Source organism: Trichomycterus rosablanca, chromosome 15 (assembly GCF_030014385.1).
Source record: "Trichomycterus rosablanca isolate fTriRos1 chromosome 15, fTriRos1.hap1, whole genome shotgun sequence".
NCBI lineage: Eukaryota > Metazoa > Chordata > Actinopteri > Siluriformes > Trichomycteridae > Trichomycterus > Trichomycterus rosablanca.
In genome coordinates, this window is record NC_086002.1 from 7,967,466 (window position 1) to 7,987,065 (window position 19,600).

The window sequence follows — 19,600 nt, forward strand, 5'->3', positions numbered from 1 at the left end:
AACCAAAAACATCCAGCCAACAGCGCCCTGTGGGCAGCGTCCTGTGACCTGATGAAGGTCTAGAAGATGATCAACTCAAACAGCAGCAACAGATGAGCGATCGTCTCTGACTTTACATCTACAAGGTGGACCAACTAGGTAGGAGTGTCTAATAGAGTGGACAGTGAGTGGACACGGTATTTAAAAACTTCAGCAGCGCTGCTGTGTCTGATCCACTCATACCAGCACAACACACACTAACACACCACCACCATGTCAGTGTCACTGCAGTGCTGAGAATGATCCACCACCCAAATAATACCCGCTCTGTAGTGGTCCTGTGGGGGTCCTGACCATAGAAGAACAGGGTGAAAGCAGACTAAAAGGGTATGTAGAGAAATATATGGACTACAGTCAGTAATTGTAGAACTACAAAGTGCTCCTATATGGTAAGTGGAGCTGATAAAATGGACAGTGTTGTAGAAACAAGGAGGTGGTTTTAATGTTATGGCTGATCTGTGTATACCATAATCATATGGATAATGAGTACCAAATCATCTTGAATGAACCAAAAAATTATAGTTTTAATTGAATCACTGTGGTTTCCACTAGCTAAAACAGGCTTTTAAATCAGTAAATGACAAAACAAAAACAAAAGCAAAACACATTTTCAGCACTTAGTTACTGGGTTTTTATCTTATCTGCTTTGATGAAATATGAGTTTTTGATCATGAAAATGAATTAAAGCTGCTGTATTGTTTACATAACAGTGACAAAGAGCAGTGATTTCCATTTACTTATTTCCACCAGTTGTGACAGTAGTCTAAAATGCTTTTTTGCAGAGAGCAATGAACACTGATCCTAATAAAATCACTGATATTAGGAGTTTGACGGCAATTAATATTTTCTTTGATGTTGATGGATAGATGAAAACAGGTTCCAGCTTCTCCACCAGTAGAGAAAGTGCACCAAAGAGTAAGAAATGTAGTTACATTTAAATGTAATGTTACCCTTAACAATACATCTTATAATCATGTATAACAAACATTACTTTAGTAGTTTTTCCCCTGAAACCATTACATTTATTATTATTATCATTATTATTATTATTATGCATTTTTCTGTTGGTATTCAATCACCCAGTTGTTTCCCCTCTAATGCAGACACCAAACCTGACCGATGAGGACCGTACCTAACACACACCCGCTCTAACACATGTGCAGTAGTCAACTGCTTCTTTTCACCTGCACGATGCTGGTTCACACAGGGAACAGTATCGGGTACGTAGAGTCACGCACTGCTCTCCATTATTCCCTAACTTTTTGCAGGTACCATCGACCAGCCAGCACAGGTCACAATTACAGCAGCAATGAGGAATCCCTTCAGCCTTCCCACCTTCAGACACGGCTAATTATGCCTGTGTAGGCGCCTGGCTGGCAGACATCAGAGCCAAGATTTAAACTCAAGAACTTGAAAACTCAGCATCGGTGGGCTATTGTGTTAAATCCCTGCACTACCTGAGAGCCAGGATCTATTTTCATTCACGATTATTTAGAAGTGTTCATTTCTTTACTTAAGTAAGTTTGTGCATATACTACTATAATGTTTTAAAATCATCAGATTTAATGAACAAAGATACAATCTTCATATTTTGTTAGAGCAAACTCATTCTTATTAACCAGTACCCTAAAAGCAGAAATGCTCAGACAGCAGAATGCTCTATTGTTTATGTAGAATGTGTCTTCACCTCTAGCTTTCAGCAACCCCGACTATTGCTAATAGCATCCTGGTAAGAGGACTTCCTGCAGGAAGTCATTATCTTGCTAATCATTAATTTGGTGGTATTTAGATGACAGAACTGCAGATGATGAAAGGGAATCACATCAGTGTTTCTGTCGAACACTTGGCAAAAACTGAACCATGTCCTTTATCCTTGCTCAAATACATCACTTATATACAGTCTCCACCCTTTCATGTGGTCATTTCCACATTACACATGACCTCTGTTTGCTCCCTTCACCTCGCTTAAAGAGGCCGACAAACTGAGTCACAGCTGGTACATTAAGTAGAGCCTGGGCACACATCATTTCCTGGTGAAGCGGACATGAAAAGTGTTGATTCGACGCTCGCTTCTTTTATTTAACCTCTTAGGATCAGAATGAAATGGGAGTAAATGGGAGTTATTCCCAGTCAAGGAATAATTTCTGCTGACCATGAGATCAATGGGTCAGTGGGTCAGAGTCGTATTTCACTCTCCCTCCCTCCCTCCCTTTATTTCTTTCTTTGTTTTATCTTTTATTAGGAAAGTGACCCTTTTAAATAAACCACTGACATCAATTATGATATTCACTTCTTCTTCAGTAAGTAGGGTTGAGTGATATATCAATGTAATGATACACAATGTACAGCATGAAAGGGGACTAACAAAGCATGCAGAGAAACAGATGGACTACATTCAGTAATTGTAGAACTAGGGCTGTCGCGCTAACCGCAATTTTGAAATATCGCGGTATAGACCAGCCAACCGCAGGGCATGCAAAGCAACCGCAACATCGCGATATTCACGTTTTTTCTTTCTTTCTTTCTTCTCTTTTTTTGTGTTGCAGGGTCCATCTTGTTTTACGTTTACATTCGGGCGTATTAAATGTTAAATAAATTCATAATGAAAATGAGCTAAGAGCGTAATTGTCCTGCCAACTGTTCGCATCCGTTGCTGCTGAGTTTCAGGCTTTGTGTTTTAAAATGTAAACAATCGCAACATGAATTATAGGCAAGTTTATTAATGATTAAATTGAGTTCATACTCAATAAAATACTTGTAATTTAGACTATATTTAAACACCCTCTGCGTACTAAAACACTTAATGACGGTTAATATGGCATTGCAGCCTGCAAATATTCTCTTGCTGGTTTGCTGGGATGATTTAAATGAATTTTTTCGTGGTCTAACAATAGAGCTTGTTTATATAGCTCTAAAATCCAGATAAATTAAGTAATTTTCAAAAACAAAAAAAAAATGGCGATATCACCGCATACCGCGATATTAAGACAGGCTGAATATCGCAAGGGGAAATTCTCTCACCGCGACAGCCCTATGTAGAACTACAAAGTGGTCCTATATGGTCAGTGGAGCTGATAAAATGGACAGTGTGTGTAGAAACAAGGTAGTGGTTTTAATGTTATGACTGATCAGTGTATACTTTTATATGCTGTTGCTGAAAATATATATTTGCAGAAGTTCCTATAAAGTATTTTAACACTTAAGTCTAATAATAATAACTTTTATATAGGTATTATTCTTTAAAAAAAAATGCTAATGTACATTGCGTTTAATTAATTGTTTATATAATATACAATTATAAATAAGTATTAGTGCACTAGACAAAGTGCACTATTTTGTATTATTCGTTCGTTATGTGTACTAATGAAGCTATGTGAGCAAAATGCTGATCCAGGATCAGCGCTGCAGATTTCGGCACTGCATACTGGACCCCCTGTGCACCCTGTGTCTGTGTACCCTGCAGTACCTTGGACTTCCCACAATGCCCACACATGTCACTATACCCACAAAGACCATAGCTAGTACATGATGTAATCGCACTGCGTTGAATGCAATCCCATCCGCCACCCTGCTGTTGACAAGCTGCAAACAACTCAAGCCAACAGACGGAAGAAGAAGGAAAAAGAGGAGAGGGGAAATGACAACCAGGCAACCGTGAGAGGGATGTGGTGGGAACAGACATTGTTTGTGTGAAAAGTGGATAACAAAACTATAAATCTTATTATAGTAAAAGAAGCAGTTCTAGTGCTAGAATAGGCTACACTATAACTATATGAGCTATATATTACTGTATAGTAACATGATTCAAATATTAAGTTGAGTATTTCGGCTACTGGCGTTCTGGTGGCACATCAGTAAATTACACTAACCCACGAGCGCTGGGATTCCGGGTTCCAATCCCCACTGGTGCTATCGACACTGGTGCTATTGGACATGTTGGAATGCTGTGGGGAGGGGATGGCAGAAGGCTCATGATGGAGCGGTGTCCTGTACAAACTGTGATGCTGCATTGTGCCCAGTAATTCTGGACCTACCGTGACCCTGACCAGAGTAAAGCAGTAGTAATAGATGAAAATGAAATGAATTGAGGTGAAGTTTCTGGCTAATTCAGGTGTCATTATCTTGCTGCCACACTACCATCAGATCAGGGGTGTCCAAACTACGGCCTGCGGGCCATTTGCTGCTCGTTACCATTTTTGGCCTGCATTAACATTCCCAAGCTTTAGGATAAACATGGTGGCTTCTTTTTCACTGACAATTCCCATTAGGATTATAAACTGGTGAGTGAGTAACTGGCAACATCTTAGTTTACACAACAGTCATAAACGGATAATTAGTCACTCAAATAAAAAGGAAGTGTAATTGTTAGTAATCAGCTAGCTGTATTATGTTTTTATTTGTCTTATTACAAAAGAGTCTGTGGCCCTTGTCTGCATATTTGTTTACTTCATCTGGCCCCTTCCCCATTTCCGTGCAGGCGCCACCAACCAGCCAGCAAAGGTCGTAATCACACTAGTCTGAGAGAGAGTCCCTATCCGGCTTAGTCCTGCCCCTTATCTGAACAACAGGCCAATCGTTGTTCACGTAGCCACTCAGCCTCAGCCGGCAAGGCAGAGCCGAGATTCGATACGATGTATTCGAGATCTCAGCTCTGGTGAACAGCGTGTGTTTTACCGCTGCGCCACCTGAGCGGCAACTACCCTGATTTGTTAAAGTAGTTACTGATGTTGAATGAGTTCATAAATGATTCTTTTCTCTCTTATACACTTGTCAAAATTTGGTAATCAAACTTGTGCTACAGGTATTTTGGACAGCATTTGCGTCGCCAAACATGTAAGTATCCCTTGAAAATGTGGTCCTAAGCGGAAACAGTGTATTTAGACAACTGATTCACAGCTGTGTGCTCACTAATTTACTTCATACCCATGTGCACTATTTCAATGGAACCAGACTTGCATGCATCTGGCAAAGTTTGTCACTCCTAGCTTCCTGTCTGGCAGCTGAACTGACACACACACAAAATCTTTCCGCTCCTGCTCACCGTCTTTTTTAATGGATTGTGCTTACTAATAATGAGCAACAGGTTATGGTTAAGGCCAGCATGAGCTCTCACTTTGTCATCATGCATGCCTTGAGAAAAACTGACCTGAGAACTGTATTGAGGGCAACACATACCTAACCAATACACAACGGAAAACACAGGATTACACTCTCTTACTGGCTCAGTAAGAGAGTGGAGGGAAGGAAATGGTTTTCCTTTAGTCAGTGCATTTCTTTGGGAATTAAACATAATGTGGGTATGAAGATACTTCCTTTGGGGCATCTGGAACAACCCATAACATTACCCTTCTTACATTAATTTACCTCTAGATAAATGAAGTTCATGTAAAAACTGAAGGTTTTTGTTTATTCTTTTTACAGTTTTTATACTTCAGATATTACCAATATGAAATTTACTCTGACTAAATAGACGTGTCCACTTACATCTGCATTTAGAACAAGGTCTTTGAAAACCCCCAGAAATGCTCAGCATTTGACCACCACCCAAACGATATGTCATTAACGATGATCCTGTGTTGTAAAATGTTGGTTTACCTTTTAAATAACTGGTAAGTGTAGTAAGAATGATAGGGTTATGACAAAAGTAGATTCACATTTGACTAGGCACCAAAGATCCTGGAAAATACGATACGCATGCAGTCCCACATGCTACAGTAGACAGTTGTGACCAAAATAGATGCTGACCATATTTCTTCAGTCATTATTGAACAGGATTGTACTGCAAGTTCTTCCTCTTGTACAGCGTGTTTGTTTGTTTGTTTATTAGGATTTTAACGTCATGTTTTACACTTTGGTTACATTCATGACAGGAACGGTAGTTACTCATTACACAAGATTCATCAGTTCACAAGGTTAGGAATAATTTAGTGTCTCCAATTCACCTCACTTGCATGTCTTTGGATTGTGGGAAGAAACCGGAGCACCCAGAGGAAACCCACGCGGACACGGGGAGAACATGCAAACTCCACACAGAAAGGACCCATGCCGCCCCACCTGGGGATCAAACCCAGGACCTTCTTGCTGTGAGGCGACAGTGCTACCCACTTAGCCACCGTGCCGCCCCTGTACAGTGTGTTAAATAACATAATTGTGTAAGCTATTTTAGTATAAGGGAGCATGTAGAACTTTCCATAAAAATGGTTAGAATTGGTCTCCATTCTCAATCATATTATTAATAAACTGCGAGCCTTTCACATGTTTAGATATTAAATGAAAGGTGCTTTTTGCTAAATTCTATCGAAAAATAAGTTATTTATAGTGGCTATGGACATTTTAAAAATTTGTAGTAAATGAAATGACTGGGTTTCACATTTTTTCTCGCCAGCATATTTCAAATTAAATAACTAATAATAACCAAAGCTACAAATAATAATAAGTCCAGACTCCTGACTAAACATAATGTAAAGTTACAAGGGTTTGGACCAAAGTATAAAAACATGACACGAAAAACCAAGCTAGAGTTTGAAGTGGCTAGTAACATTTTTAGCTGATTAAATGAATGAACTGCATGTGACATCTATTAAAATCTTAAACAATGGTTTTATAGGAAAGTCCTGACAGAAACATTATAAGTTTTTACATGTAATAGCTCACTGGCAGATTGTCATGTGACATGATACTTGCTAAATACCTAATGCACCCAAATCAACATACTTAATTATATGATACATTTGTATTTTGTGAGGCCAATGATGCTCAGATTACAATTACTGGAAGTGCTGCATAACAGCCAACAAAATGAGCCTTAAGACTTGGTGCACCCTATGGTACAAACACTCTTTGCTGATTATTTCTCTCATTCTTACGGCAAACGTTGTGGTCTGCTGAACATCAGGATGTAGTGGAGTGACTTTTGTGGTTTGCTGAATACCAGGACGAAGTGAAGTGCATTTTATGGTCTCCCAACTCTCAAGATTCCACAAAACAATCATTAAAGCTAATAGTAAGTTCTAAAGTGCAGATTGAGAAGTAGATCCTTATCACAGTACACCACAGGACTAGCATGAGAGTGTTGTAAAATGTGAGAGATTGTGTGTTATAATAAATATATATATAGACACACACATATTTATTAAAACATACAACCGACAATGTGTCTCTCATGTACGTATGTATGTGTGTAAATGTATGTATACACACACACACACACACACACACACACACACACACATATACACTGCCTGGCCAAAAAAAAGGTAATCACCTGGATTTAACTAAGCAACTAGGTAAGAGCCTCTCATTGGATAATTACTGCATGGGTGATTATGTTTTAGCTGGCAACAAGTTATTTAACCCTAACTGATGCAGTGAGTAGCTTCTCATTTGTTAAACAACCATGTCGAAAGACACATCCTGTGGTCATGGAAAAGATGTTCATCTGTTTCAGAAGGGTCAAGTTATTGGCATGCATCAAGCAGAGAAAACATCTAAGGAGATTGCTGAAACTACTAAAATCTGGTTAAGAACAGTCCAACGCATTATTAAAAAGTGGAAGGACGGTGGGGAAACATCATCTTCGATAAAGGAATGTGGTCGGAAAAAAATCTTAAATGATGGTGATCGGCGATCACTTAAACGTTTGGTGAAATCAAATGGTAGAAAAACTCCAGTAGAACTCAGGGATATGTTTAATAGTGAAAGTAAGAGCATTTCCACACGCACAATGCGAAGGGAACTCAAGGGATTGGGACTAAACAGCTGTGTAGCCTTAAGAAAACCACTTGACAAGTAAGACTAACGAAATATTAGTGTGACCTTTTTTGGCCAGGCAGTGTGTATATATATACGTGTGTGTGTGTGTGTGTGTGTTTCCTTTATTGTGTTTCTTACAGCCATATCCTAAATCTGTGTGTTTCAGGTAAAAGGCCATGATGTTACTCACATAGTGTTTGGAAGGATGTCGCCTCTTCTCCACATCCACCACTTTAACGTCCAAAACAGTCCTGAGCTGCATTTTAACCAGTGTTCGGATAAAATGCTTTGAAAACAAAAACAAAAACGGGGCAAACAGAAATGAAATTCCGGGGGATGTGATGTGGTAAATGTGTGTGTCTCTGTGTTGAGGGTAAATCTCGGGACAGTCACGCAGAGCTCTGCTCCAGTAGCGCTGCTGTTCTTCTCATCAACGCGTTTCCTTCAAAACCGTTCCTTCTAATTCTGCTCCTTCTCCTTCTTCCCTTCCACACAATCAACGAGCAGCTAAGTGCGGTTTATATGTTACGAGTTAATTAGTAAAATGGACATAAATCCCAAAACATTGCATGTATTTCTCTTTAAGTCCAGAAACGATTTCCTTCAGCAGCGCGCGTTTAAAATCCGAACTCGCTCGTGCCCGTGCGGTCCGTCTCAGCTGACCCAGTGTCAGCGACTGCGTGATGAAGGAGCGGATAATACAGAGAATGTCGGGTCCTTAAGGACAGTCCGGCTCTTTGTCCTCATTACAATAGGCCGTGTAAGTCTGGTTAAACACAGAGGCTTGGTGGCTCGCTGTGTAGGCTATCAGAAGCCCGGGGCTTCTCCTTTAAACGTGAGCGCGCAATCCCGGTTGCTCGATGGGGGAAGCGCGTGCACACAGCGAAGATTGTGCTTGTGCGTGTGCGTGTGTGCGCGTGCTGGGTCGGGCTTCAAGTGCTCAAGTGACATAATAGCACAAATGAAAATGAAATCCCTGTCTGTACTCCATATTACCACGGGCAAACATTTCACCACGTTTCAACATATAGATCAGACAGCTTGAAACTAATTGATATGGTTGTGCAGCAGATAGTGTGGGTGCTGCATAGCTCCAGGGTTTAAACCACGTTTCTGGTCACAGTCTCTTTTGAGTTGGGTATTTTTCACACATGGTTCCCCCCCACCTCCCAAAACATTGTCAGGTCGATTAAGGTGATCCAGGGTTTCCCAACCTAGGGTTTGTGTTGGAATTAAAGAAGGTCCATGAAACTGATAAAGATTTTTGTGTGTAAAAAGTATTATTAAAAAAGTAACACTTGTTTCAACCTTGTAAATAAAAGTGACTGGATTTCAAAATAACATAATAGCTAAGTGCAGATTACAGACAGCCTAGATAAATAATAAATAAACCAGTTTAAATAAAACAATCATAAATAAAACACTTCTTCATTTTTAGTTTTTATTCAAATTGCTCAAAATAAACAAACATTTACAGCACTTAGCAGACGCTTTATCCAAAGCGACTTACAATTGTAACAAAGCAATTGAGGGTTGAGGGCCGTGCTCAAGGGCCAAACAGAAGCAAACCTGGAAATGGTGGTGCTTGAATAGTATCCACACAATCTCGGTGAAAACGTGTTAAAATGATTCCATTCATTACAAATGTTTTACCTAATGAATGGTATGTATATACACTGATCAGCCATAACATTTAAACCACCTCCTTGTTTCTACACATATTGTATATTTTATTAGCTCCACTTACCATATAGAAGCACTTTGTAGTTCTACAATTACTGACTGTAGTCCATTTATTTCTCTATATACCTTTTTGGCCTGCTTTCACCCTGTTCTTCAATGGCCAGGACCCCCACAGGAACATATATGGTAAGTGGAGCTGATAAAATGAACAGTGTGTGTAGAAACCAGGGGATGGTTTTAATGTTATGGCTGATCGGTGTATATAAATATGTATGTATATGGGATATGAGTGGGTTTGTGTTCTATTTGATACAATAAAGTTTAAAAATTATAATACATTTGGATGTGCATATCTTAAAATCTGATAAGACAGAATATGATGATTAATATTATAATAAATTATAATTATATATTTGTACAAGATCATTTATTAATCTAATTATAATGTAAACAAAGTTACTAAACCCAAGCTGAATCGTTTTTAACATACAGTATGGATTAAATTGCTGCCAATAGAATGGCAGCATTAGAAAACTGCATGGATACAGATGTTCTCAAGAACTTGAAACTGATTTGCTGATCACGCCGCCTTGTGGCCATGCGTTGCAAATACAATTTTTATCGTGAAATAAATTACTTTTATTTTAATATATTTCCCATGATTATAAATAAACAAAATGAAATTAGTGGACGGATAGCAAAATACATTTAAGGCTAGTTGTAGGTTTGTTCCAAAGCTCTTGACAAACAGTTCTCATACTGATGTTTGAAAGTGTGTCATAAATGGCTTTATGTTTGGTTTTAGGCACGTTATCACGTTGGGTGTGGTTGTTTAAAAGGCACAGATTAAACTGGATTGTATGATAATTAAACATGATTACCTGCCTTACGCCCCAATTAGGACAGTCACTAAAATTACACATAATTGGTTCCTGTTGAACCTCAGGCAAACAAAAATGGAAGACAAAATAGATGACCATCTGTCAATAGCATACATGCTCGAGTAAAGGTTTCTAACAGCTGTCCAAAATGTACAGATCTTCCAGACTTTAACCATACAGTTCCATAAAACCTAAATTGGACTGTTTATTGCTTAGACATGATGGAGGTTTCCAGATCAGTGTGTGCATGAGAGAGAATTTTACATAAACACATTATTATAAAACAGTGTAATGGGAGTCCATAGTGCTGATAATGTCACTGTTACATTCTAAGAACTTGAGTGCAACCTCCAGTGCTTCTTTGCTTAGGTTTTGGCTGTAACGCTGCCTTACGCTGGATAAAATGTGCAGAACATGGCAACCTTTCTCAGCATCTGAAAGCAGACAGGATTAATAAATGAAGTCTTAAAGTACCTGTAAGTTTAAGATATTGGGTATAACATACAAACAAAAACATGGATCTGTTAGTATCCTTTTTAATGCATCAAAATGTAATGTATTTACCCTTATTTTAAGCATGGGAATACATGCAAGTGTATTAGTGTATCATTTAGAAATACTCCCTCTTGCCTATGATAGCAGCCTTTCTAGCTTACAGCCATAAACTACACTGGATTGTGAGTAAACAAAATCTGTAAAACTAGTGCACCACACATACTGTAGTTTTGTTGTGGTATGTAGAATGTGGTTTGGAATGCAGCATATTAAACACTATCGTTAAAATTAACCCAGCTACCGGTTGGAGGAATTTACTGGGACAAGATCTAGTATGAATCCTTTTTAACTTTCGTGAAACTTAGTATAAAAGTATTAGGTGCTACAACTCAGGACAAATCACAGAAGACAGAAAGGTTAATAGTAAAAATACAGATTTTACATATAGTGATTATAGTCATACAAACCATGTAGAAATAGTAAACACACAATTATATACTGAAAAAATCTAAAGTGTAAAAAGTGTGCAAAATTATTGGTATAGCAAAAATAAAAATAGTTATTTAAATCTCCTTCCCTCCTTGATAAAGAACATGCTAAATTGTGCTTACATTTCTCTTTTTTGCAGTCTTCTCTTAATACATCACATATTGCAGCAAGCAGATTTTTATCCTGTTCAGTTACCTGAAGAAAAAAGAAAAACAAAGGTATAACTGTGAAAATTAGGTAAATAGGACTGTTGTTTTTAGTAAATTAATTATTGTTTTGTAAATTAATTAAGCTGTTAGCCTGTACATATATTTCTCGTTATATATTTATTTCCTGATCTCTAATGAGATTAAGCATCTTAATGAAGTTTCAGTGTACTAAATGGTAGGCCTAATTAGTGTACTACCAATGGTATAGTCACCAACAATTTAGCACATAGCATGGAGCATAGCCAGGAAGCTACATGTGTGTGCTGTGTACACATTGTCCGCCTATTCTAAACATTGGCACGAGCTCTTATGCCCAAAATTCACCAGATAACATGAGTCAGGTGTGAAGTTGCTGTTAACTGTTTAGATACTGCAAGGTTAGAAAATAATCCTGTTGTGTATCTGCTGTTTACTAATGAAACAATACAGTTAAAGGAATTCTGAAATACCTGATGGAATTGACAACTACTGTAGGAACAATGTATAGCTGCAGTTAAGTGCTGTGCTGTTTCCCATAACAAAGGATGCAAAAAAGCACTAATGCTTAAAAACATCCCCAAGAGAGCTGAATTAAATGGTGAACCTATTTTTAAAACCAATGCTGTCTAATAAAATGATAGAAGCTGTTTTGCTCTGGAATAAATTCTTTAGGTGGTAAATAAGGGCAGATTTTAGATGGCTTGCGAGTGTGGCAATGCTCGGTGACAATAATGTTCACAGCTCCCCTCTGCAAACAGTTTCTCCAGACGTAATCTCATTAGAGACCATGGCTGGCCCTGTGGGACTAGCATTAAAGCCCCAAAACTAAAGACAAGACCAAAGCCTTGTGTCCATGTAGGATCTCATTTGGTCCCAATGCTGACTTCAGAAAACCCAAACAAATTCCCAGATGACAAATTAGGTATAGCTAAAATGCTGACTCAATGGCTGGTTTACAATAGCAGACCATTTCCAGTTAAAAATTCCCAGTCTCAGCCAGACTTTGCAAAGTAGCACAAACATTTACATTAGCAAACCTTAACAATCCTGCCAGTGTAAATAATAATTAAACATTTTTGAACCATTCCTTAAAGAGGTGTGCGCATAAGTGCTTACGTTGTAAACCTCATCCTGGGACAGGACTTTTCGGAATATCTCCCCCTCGCCTTGCAGAAGCTTCAAGGTTTCTTTGAGAAGGTTTCTGATCTGTGTAGAAATTGCTGGCCCTGCAGAATTTGACTCCTAGTGACACATAGTACCCAGGACTGAGCCAATTCATCAAACACATAAATAAAGCCATTGTTTTACATACATACTCAATACATTCTGTAGTAAAAAAGTACTCAACACGAATTAGCCCTCCTGGTGCCCCTCTTCGATAAAACCCTAAAATGGTTTGCATTTTGCTCAGTGTTTTTGGTAGAACCAGACCGCCATGACCCGAACCAGGATAAAGCGTTTCAAATAAATTTCTAATAGAAAGTAAGGTAGGTTGAAACTATTTAAAATCTAAACAACACTGCTGCACCTGATACAAACATCATTTAATCAGTGAGGACCCCTTTCAAATAACAAATGTGGAAGAGGGGCTGAAATGTACAGAGTACTGCACTCAGTAAGTGTAGACCCAGATTATTCATATGGTAAGTGTAGCTTCTAAAATAATGAATGTATGTGAGTGTATATACAGGAGGAATTGCTGTACCTCGTGCACTGATGTGTCTGGGACAGACCGTTGGATGAGTGGATGTAAGAGGTACTCCACATCATAAGGTCGAAACCTGGAAACCTCCTTCTCTTTCAGGAACTCCTTTAGGATGTGAACAGACTGACCTAGCAATGACTGAAAATTTGAGGGTCCGCCAGTACTAAACAAAACAGATCAACAAATGTGATATATCTCAGATATTTCTCCTTCATTATTTCGGGGGTTGTGCTAGTGGATTCACAATTGGGAATTGAAAGTAACTAGATTGGAAGATCAAGAGGAAAAATCCAGAAAAGTAGGTTGCTAGGATGACAATAATTTTGAAAACTCATCATTTTTTATCTGACTCACTCTGTATTGCCTGCATTGAGCTCACTGGAAGGCACGTGAAAGGGTTTATTGTAGCAGTCCTTATACAGCTGAGGCATCTCCAACATGCGGGAGATCTGCACTTCCATAACAGGATCGTTCACTTTATCTGTACACACAAAAAGGAAACTACAAATCAGACAGCTCTCTATTCTAATTCATAGTAAATTGTTCCATTCTATTTTTTGTTTAAGGAATTCTCATTGCTAGCATGTGAAGGTTAGTGCAAGTGTATGCATGGTGCTCTGTAACCTGCTTACAAAAAGAGGAGGCCATGATCTCCCTCTGGTCACGGGAGGTTTTGAGGTAACCACGTACTCGGAGCAGATCTCCGATCTCCAGCAGTGAACTGCTTCTCTGTTCCTCCTGGAGCTTCCTTAACTGGTCCTCCACATTAAAGCCTCCACCAGCAGCTCTACCTGTAGCTAAAATTATATGATCAGAGCAGCTGCTGATAATTCACATACTGGGAATAATTAAATATTTGATCAATTCAGTATTAGTGGAGTCTGATCTCTAACATACTCCTAGAATACATTTATCCTATACTTATTTGAACTCATCCACTTACACAGAACTAATAATGCTTTTGTGTTTTTTGAGAAAAACTTTTTACCACCATTGCAGAACTACTAAAAATCTATAGCTGTGCCAATATAAAAATGGACATTTATTTGTTAAATTCAAAACATGCATATATACAGTGTATCACAAAAGTGAGTACACCCCTCACATTTCTGCAGATATTTAAGTATATCTTTTCATGGGACAACACTGACAAAATGACACTTTGACACAATGAAAAGTAGTCTGTGTGCAGCTTATATAACAGTGTAAATTTATTCTTTCCTCAAAATAACTCAATATACAGCCATTAATGTCTAAACCACCGGCAACAAAAGTGAGTACACCCCTTAGTGAAAGTTCCTGAAGTGTCAATATTTTGTGTGGCCACCATTATTTCCCAGAACTGCCTTAACTCTTCTGGGCATGGAGTTTACCAGAGCTTCACAGGTTGCCACTGGAATGCTTTTCCACTCCTCCATGACGACATCATGGAGCTGGCGGATATTCGAGACTTTGCGCTCCTCCACCTTCCGCTTGAGGATGCCCCAAAGATGTTCTATTGGGTTTAGGTCTGGAGACATGCTTGGCCAGTCCATCACCTTTACCCTCAGCCTCTTCAATAAAGCAGTGGTCGTCTTAGAGGTGTGTTTGGGGTCATTATCATGCTGGAACACTGCCCTGCGACCCAGTTTCTGGAGGGAGGGGATCATGCTCTGCTTCAGTATTTCACAGTACATATTGGAGTTCATGTGTCCCTCAATGAAATGTAACTCCCCAACACCTGCTGCACTCATGCAGCCCCAGACCATGGCATTCCCACAACCATGCTTGACTGTAGGCATGACACACTTATCTTTGTACTCCTCACCTGATTGCCGCCACACATGCTTGAGACCATCTGAACCAAACAAATTAATCTTGGTCTCATCAGACCATAGGACATGGTTCCAGTAATCCATGTCCTTTGTTGACATGTCTTCAGCAAACTGTTTGCGGGCTTTCTTGTGTAGAGACTTCAGAAGAGGCTTCCTTCTGGGGTGACAGCCATGCAGACCAATTTGATGTAGTGTGCGGCGTATGGTCTGAGCACTGACAGGCTGACCCCTCACCTTTTCAATCTCTGCAGCAATGCTGACAGCACTCCTGCGCCTATCTTTCAAAGACAGCAGTTGGATGTGACGCTGAGCACGTGCACTCAGCTTCTTTGGACGACCAACGTGAGGTCTTTTCTGAGTGGACCCTGCTCTTTTAAAACGCTGGATGATCTTGGCCACTGTGCTGCAGCTCAGTTTCAGGGTGTTGGCAATCTTCTTGTAGCCTTGGCCATCTTCATGTAGCGCAACAATTCGTCTTTTAAGATCCTCGGAGAGTTCTTTGCCATGAGGTGCCATGTTGGAACTTTCAGTGACCAGTATGAGAGAGTGTGAGAGCTGTACTACTAAATTGAACACACCTGCTCCCTATGCACACCTGAGACCTAGTAACACTAACGAGTCACATGACATTTTGGAGGGAAAATGACAAGCAGTGCTCAATTTGGACATTTAGGGGTGTAGTCTCTTAGAGGTGTACTCACTTTTGTTGCCGGTGGTTTAGACATTAATGGCTGTATATTGAGTTATTTTGAGGGAAGAATAAATTTACACTGTTATATAAGCTGCACACAGACTACTTTTCATTGTGTCAAAGTGTCATTTTGTCAGTGTTGTCCCATGAAAAGATATACTTAAATATCTGCAGAAATGTGAGGGGTGTACTCACTTTTGTGATACACTGTATATATATATATATATATATATATAATTTTTTTAAACATACATACATGTATACATACATTAACAGAATTTAGCAGACACTTTTATCCAAAGCGAATTAGAGTTGTAACCAATGTATTTAAATGAGGGTTAAGGGCAATGCTTAATTGTTTTCATTTACTACTCCACATTTTCTATCCCTATGAATTTTGTCATATTTTTTAAGAAAAACCCACAATGGCCGTGGTAATTATGAACTTACACTGCATGATAAATACTGTATTTTGCAGTGTTTTTGTTTTGTTTGGTGTGCACTAGCTGCATTTAAGAGTTACATTTTAAGGAATTGTGCCAGTATTAATTCTGTGTAGAATTTAGAAAAGTGTAATGAAGTCTTGCCCTTCACAGCGTCTCCATGGTCTCGCCATTTCTTATCTTTCCAGCATAGGCAGTTGATGACTCCAGTACTATCATCCACTAAACATTTGGGGGAAAACACATGTTCAAAATCTTACATTAAAATCTTCACACGAAATAAAATGTTATATGTACTTTACATATTAAATATTAATATCACAAAAAGAAAACATCTAACCTCATTAATAAATTTACTACGGATTTCTGAGTATCAGGTTTACCTCCATAGCAGTAAAAGTCTTCTCTTTCCCGTCTGTATACAACAGTGCCCAACATGTCAACCTGGAACAGTGGATGAGTCTTATAGAAGTAGATTCCTGTGAGAATTAAAACAAGTCTTGTTTTGTACCAAGTTAAAACCGGACAAATCTGCAAACATTTTCCCCACAGATGCTAGCTGAAACTGCATGTTTATCTAAATTATGTGCAATATTGTATCATTATTCAGGAATTTGTAAACCAACACCATGGCTCTTTCTATTCTGGTGTAGCACTGTTTTTGCTTAAAAGCTGTTTCTAAGCCAGTTATTACGATTTGTGGTTTGGGTGTGGTTATGAAATGTCAAACACCATCACGGCCAAATTTGTATTTCCAATTGACCTAACATACATGTCTTTGGGTTATAGGAGGAAACCGGAGCTCCTGGAGGAAACCCATACAGACTCAGGGAGAACATGCACACTCTACACAGAAAGGACCAGGACCTGTATAAGTACAACTGGTAAATTTGTACCTGGAACTTGTCTGGATTCTCTCATCTGTAGTATGTCTTTAATATAAAGCCTGGCGTAGGCCGAAAACACCGGGTCTAACCCCCACAACAGAGATGGGAGTTCATCTTCAGCACTGTTTTGATTGTGAGATTTTGTGGTATCCATCTGCAGTCAGTCCTGCATTAATACCTTGCTAACACATAACCACCGATTCTTCCATCTGAAAGGAAAGATTACAGATTTACAGCTTAATGTACAAAAACACTTTAAATTAAATAATTAAAGAATTATTAAAGATGTTTTTAAGAAAAAAAGAGTTGCCTTTGCATGCTCAGACCTGATTATCAGACCTGAATACATGATTGCATAATAATTACTCGTGATATTAATGTAATTAATTGGCTGGTTCCACAATCCTACTTTAGGTTTATTACTAAGAACTTTATCAATCACATACATGTGCTTATTAATCATTATTATCAGTAAACTATAGACTGCATTTATTTATTTATGCAGCTTTAATATATGTATGTTACTCATGAGCTGCTTGTAACAGCATAAATACGTTTATGTTGCTTAATGGATGTCAAATAAGAAAATATTACAGTGGCATAAAGTAACAGATCTGATGTGTTTGCTAAGGGTTGAGGAATACATTTGTTTACTGTCTAAATCAGAGTAACATGGCATAGTGCATAGTAGGGCTGTCCACGGTCGTGTCCCAAATAACGTCTTGTTATTCACATAGTGCACTAGATATAGTGTAGAAATCATTATTTCTTACGTGCACATAGTGTGCCTACGTACTGAGTGTCAACTTATTACAATTCAGTTTTAAACGAATCTTACCGCTTATTATTAAGTTTACTAAGTTTGCTAATAGACGTTATTTAATTCCGCCAATTACCCGCGCCTGGGGAATTAAATGTCTAAATAAGGTCTACAGTTTTATATCGTTCAAAAAGACTCACTGTTAAGTTGTTTTAACATTTATCTTTTTTACAGCCTTCGCAGCAGTAAACAACGTTCACTCGGGTACGTCCAAACCACATTCTAGTGTGCTAAAAAGTTTGTAAATAATACAACAAAACTGCCAGTCTAGTGCGCTTATTTGGTACACTAGTGTGCTGATTATGACGTACCGATATAGTTCTTACTCGTGAGTTTCCCTGGCATGCCATCATATACTAACCAAGAGCGCATACTGCCACCTACATAAACTTCACACTCTCCCCCGTGACGTTAGGAGCACAAAAAGAAACCGTTTAAATACACTTTTGTGCACACAAAGTATGTTCTGAATAAAAACTTCTCAATCTTCATACAATTGATTTTGTACACACATATTTGTTGACACACATATTTACGTTGCAGCACTAATCATGCGCTGTATTAAATAAGTATATAATAGTATAGTAATAAGTATACTATGCTCCCCATGTCTTATACACACATTTGTTGAAAAAGCCTTTTATTTCAACAGTACAGTGTGTAGAACCCTGGGATGGATTGGCACCCTGTCCGAGGTGTATTCATGTATTCATGTAAGTCTTGGGCCCAATGACAAAATAACACACATACACAGCTGCTGAATAATCAAACCCTCACTGCATTTTTACTTTAAAATGTGCCTTTCAGTCCGTTAATCCAGAGGTTACAATGTTTTAAAATTCAACTCTCTCTCTGTTTGTATATTTAGTGATGAATCTAACATTATCGCATAATTGAGGACGAAAGAAAACGAAAGCGTACGAAGAATCACGAAGGTTGAACGATAAAGCACGAAAACGCACGGAGATGCCCGAAGATGAGCGAGAGCGCACGACGACGCACGAAGGCGGACGAAGACCCATAAACACCAACTTGCACCACCAATCAGACAGGATTGCAACACGCAATTTTTTGTTTGGATTTATTTCAATATTCCAAACTGTATTTATCAGACTTCAAACGAAGGGCATTTACATTGCTGCACTAATTATGTGCTGTATTAAATAACTAGTATACTTTGCTAAAGGCCTTAGTTGTTGGGGGGGGGGGGGGGGTAATCAAATCAACGTGAAGAGGTTTCCTGCTATTCTAAAACATTCCTGCCATATCAACAACCGATGGGAGCACTGACAGATCATAACATTAATTATTTATAATTTTACATCAGTATATAAGAGTATGTTTAATTCATATCTGAATGTTGGGGTGGGTGTGTATATTGTAATTACGACCTTGTGTTGGATAAGTAGCCAAACAGTCCTAAATAATTTACAAATGAAACTAAAATATCAGCAGGGCTAAATAAACAGTTTAATTTCAGACACAGAATGTTTTTATTGTGTGTATAAGGATTTCTTCTTAGTACTGTGCCAAAGAATTTGACGTTTGTACACCTTGATGCTCCACATTTAAAAACAAAACAGTCACACAGTAAAATCCTTGCACAACTTCTAATACATTGCTAATTATATTTTACCCTTTTAAAGCATTTTAAAGCATTAGCAGTAGTGCTTCATTTTTTATGATGTATTCATTATTTTATTTTATGATTTG

The 19,600-nt window shown here is 38.5% G+C and overlaps 2 protein-coding genes and 1 long non-coding RNA gene across 9 annotated transcripts in view; 1 reads left to right on the forward strand and 2 right to left on the reverse strand.

Moving 5' to 3' along the window:
• Positions 1-8,617, reverse strand: part of sh3pxd2aa (SH3 and PX domains 2Aa) — a 129,768-nt gene extending 121,151 nt beyond the window's left edge. For all 7 annotated transcript variants that reach the window (XM_063010717.1, XM_063010715.1, XM_063010714.1 and 4 more), the window contains exon 1: positions 7,982-8,617. In XM_063010717.1, the coding sequence (XP_062866787.1) occupies positions 7,982-8,053 (72 nt within the window). In that variant the 5' untranslated portion in view covers positions 8,054-8,617. The remainder of the gene's footprint in view (positions 1-7,981) is intronic.
• Positions 8,618-9,215: 598 nt separating this feature from the next.
• On the reverse strand, positions 9,216-18,113 carry stn1 (STN1 subunit of CST complex). Its single transcript, XM_063009822.1, has 10 exons — positions 18,028-18,113; positions 17,077-17,276; positions 16,564-16,659; positions 16,325-16,402; positions 13,865-14,029; positions 13,587-13,713; positions 13,233-13,395; positions 12,644-12,769; positions 11,462-11,534; positions 9,216-10,789 (listed from the first exon to the last, which is right to left on the reverse strand). Exons 2-10 carry the CDS (start codon positions 17,219-17,221, stop codon positions 10,632-10,634), a joined length of 1,131 nt encoding a protein of 376 aa, XP_062865892.1. The 5' UTR covers positions 17,222-17,276; positions 18,028-18,113; the 3' UTR covers positions 9,216-10,631.
• LOC134328662 (uncharacterized) lies at positions 11,496-19,050 on the forward strand. The gene is made up of 3 exons (XR_010014745.1): positions 11,496-11,557; positions 16,970-17,064; positions 18,756-19,050. It is a non-coding gene; the product is annotated as an uncharacterized LOC134328662 (long non-coding RNA).
• The last annotated feature ends 550 nt before the right edge of the window (positions 19,051-19,600 follow it).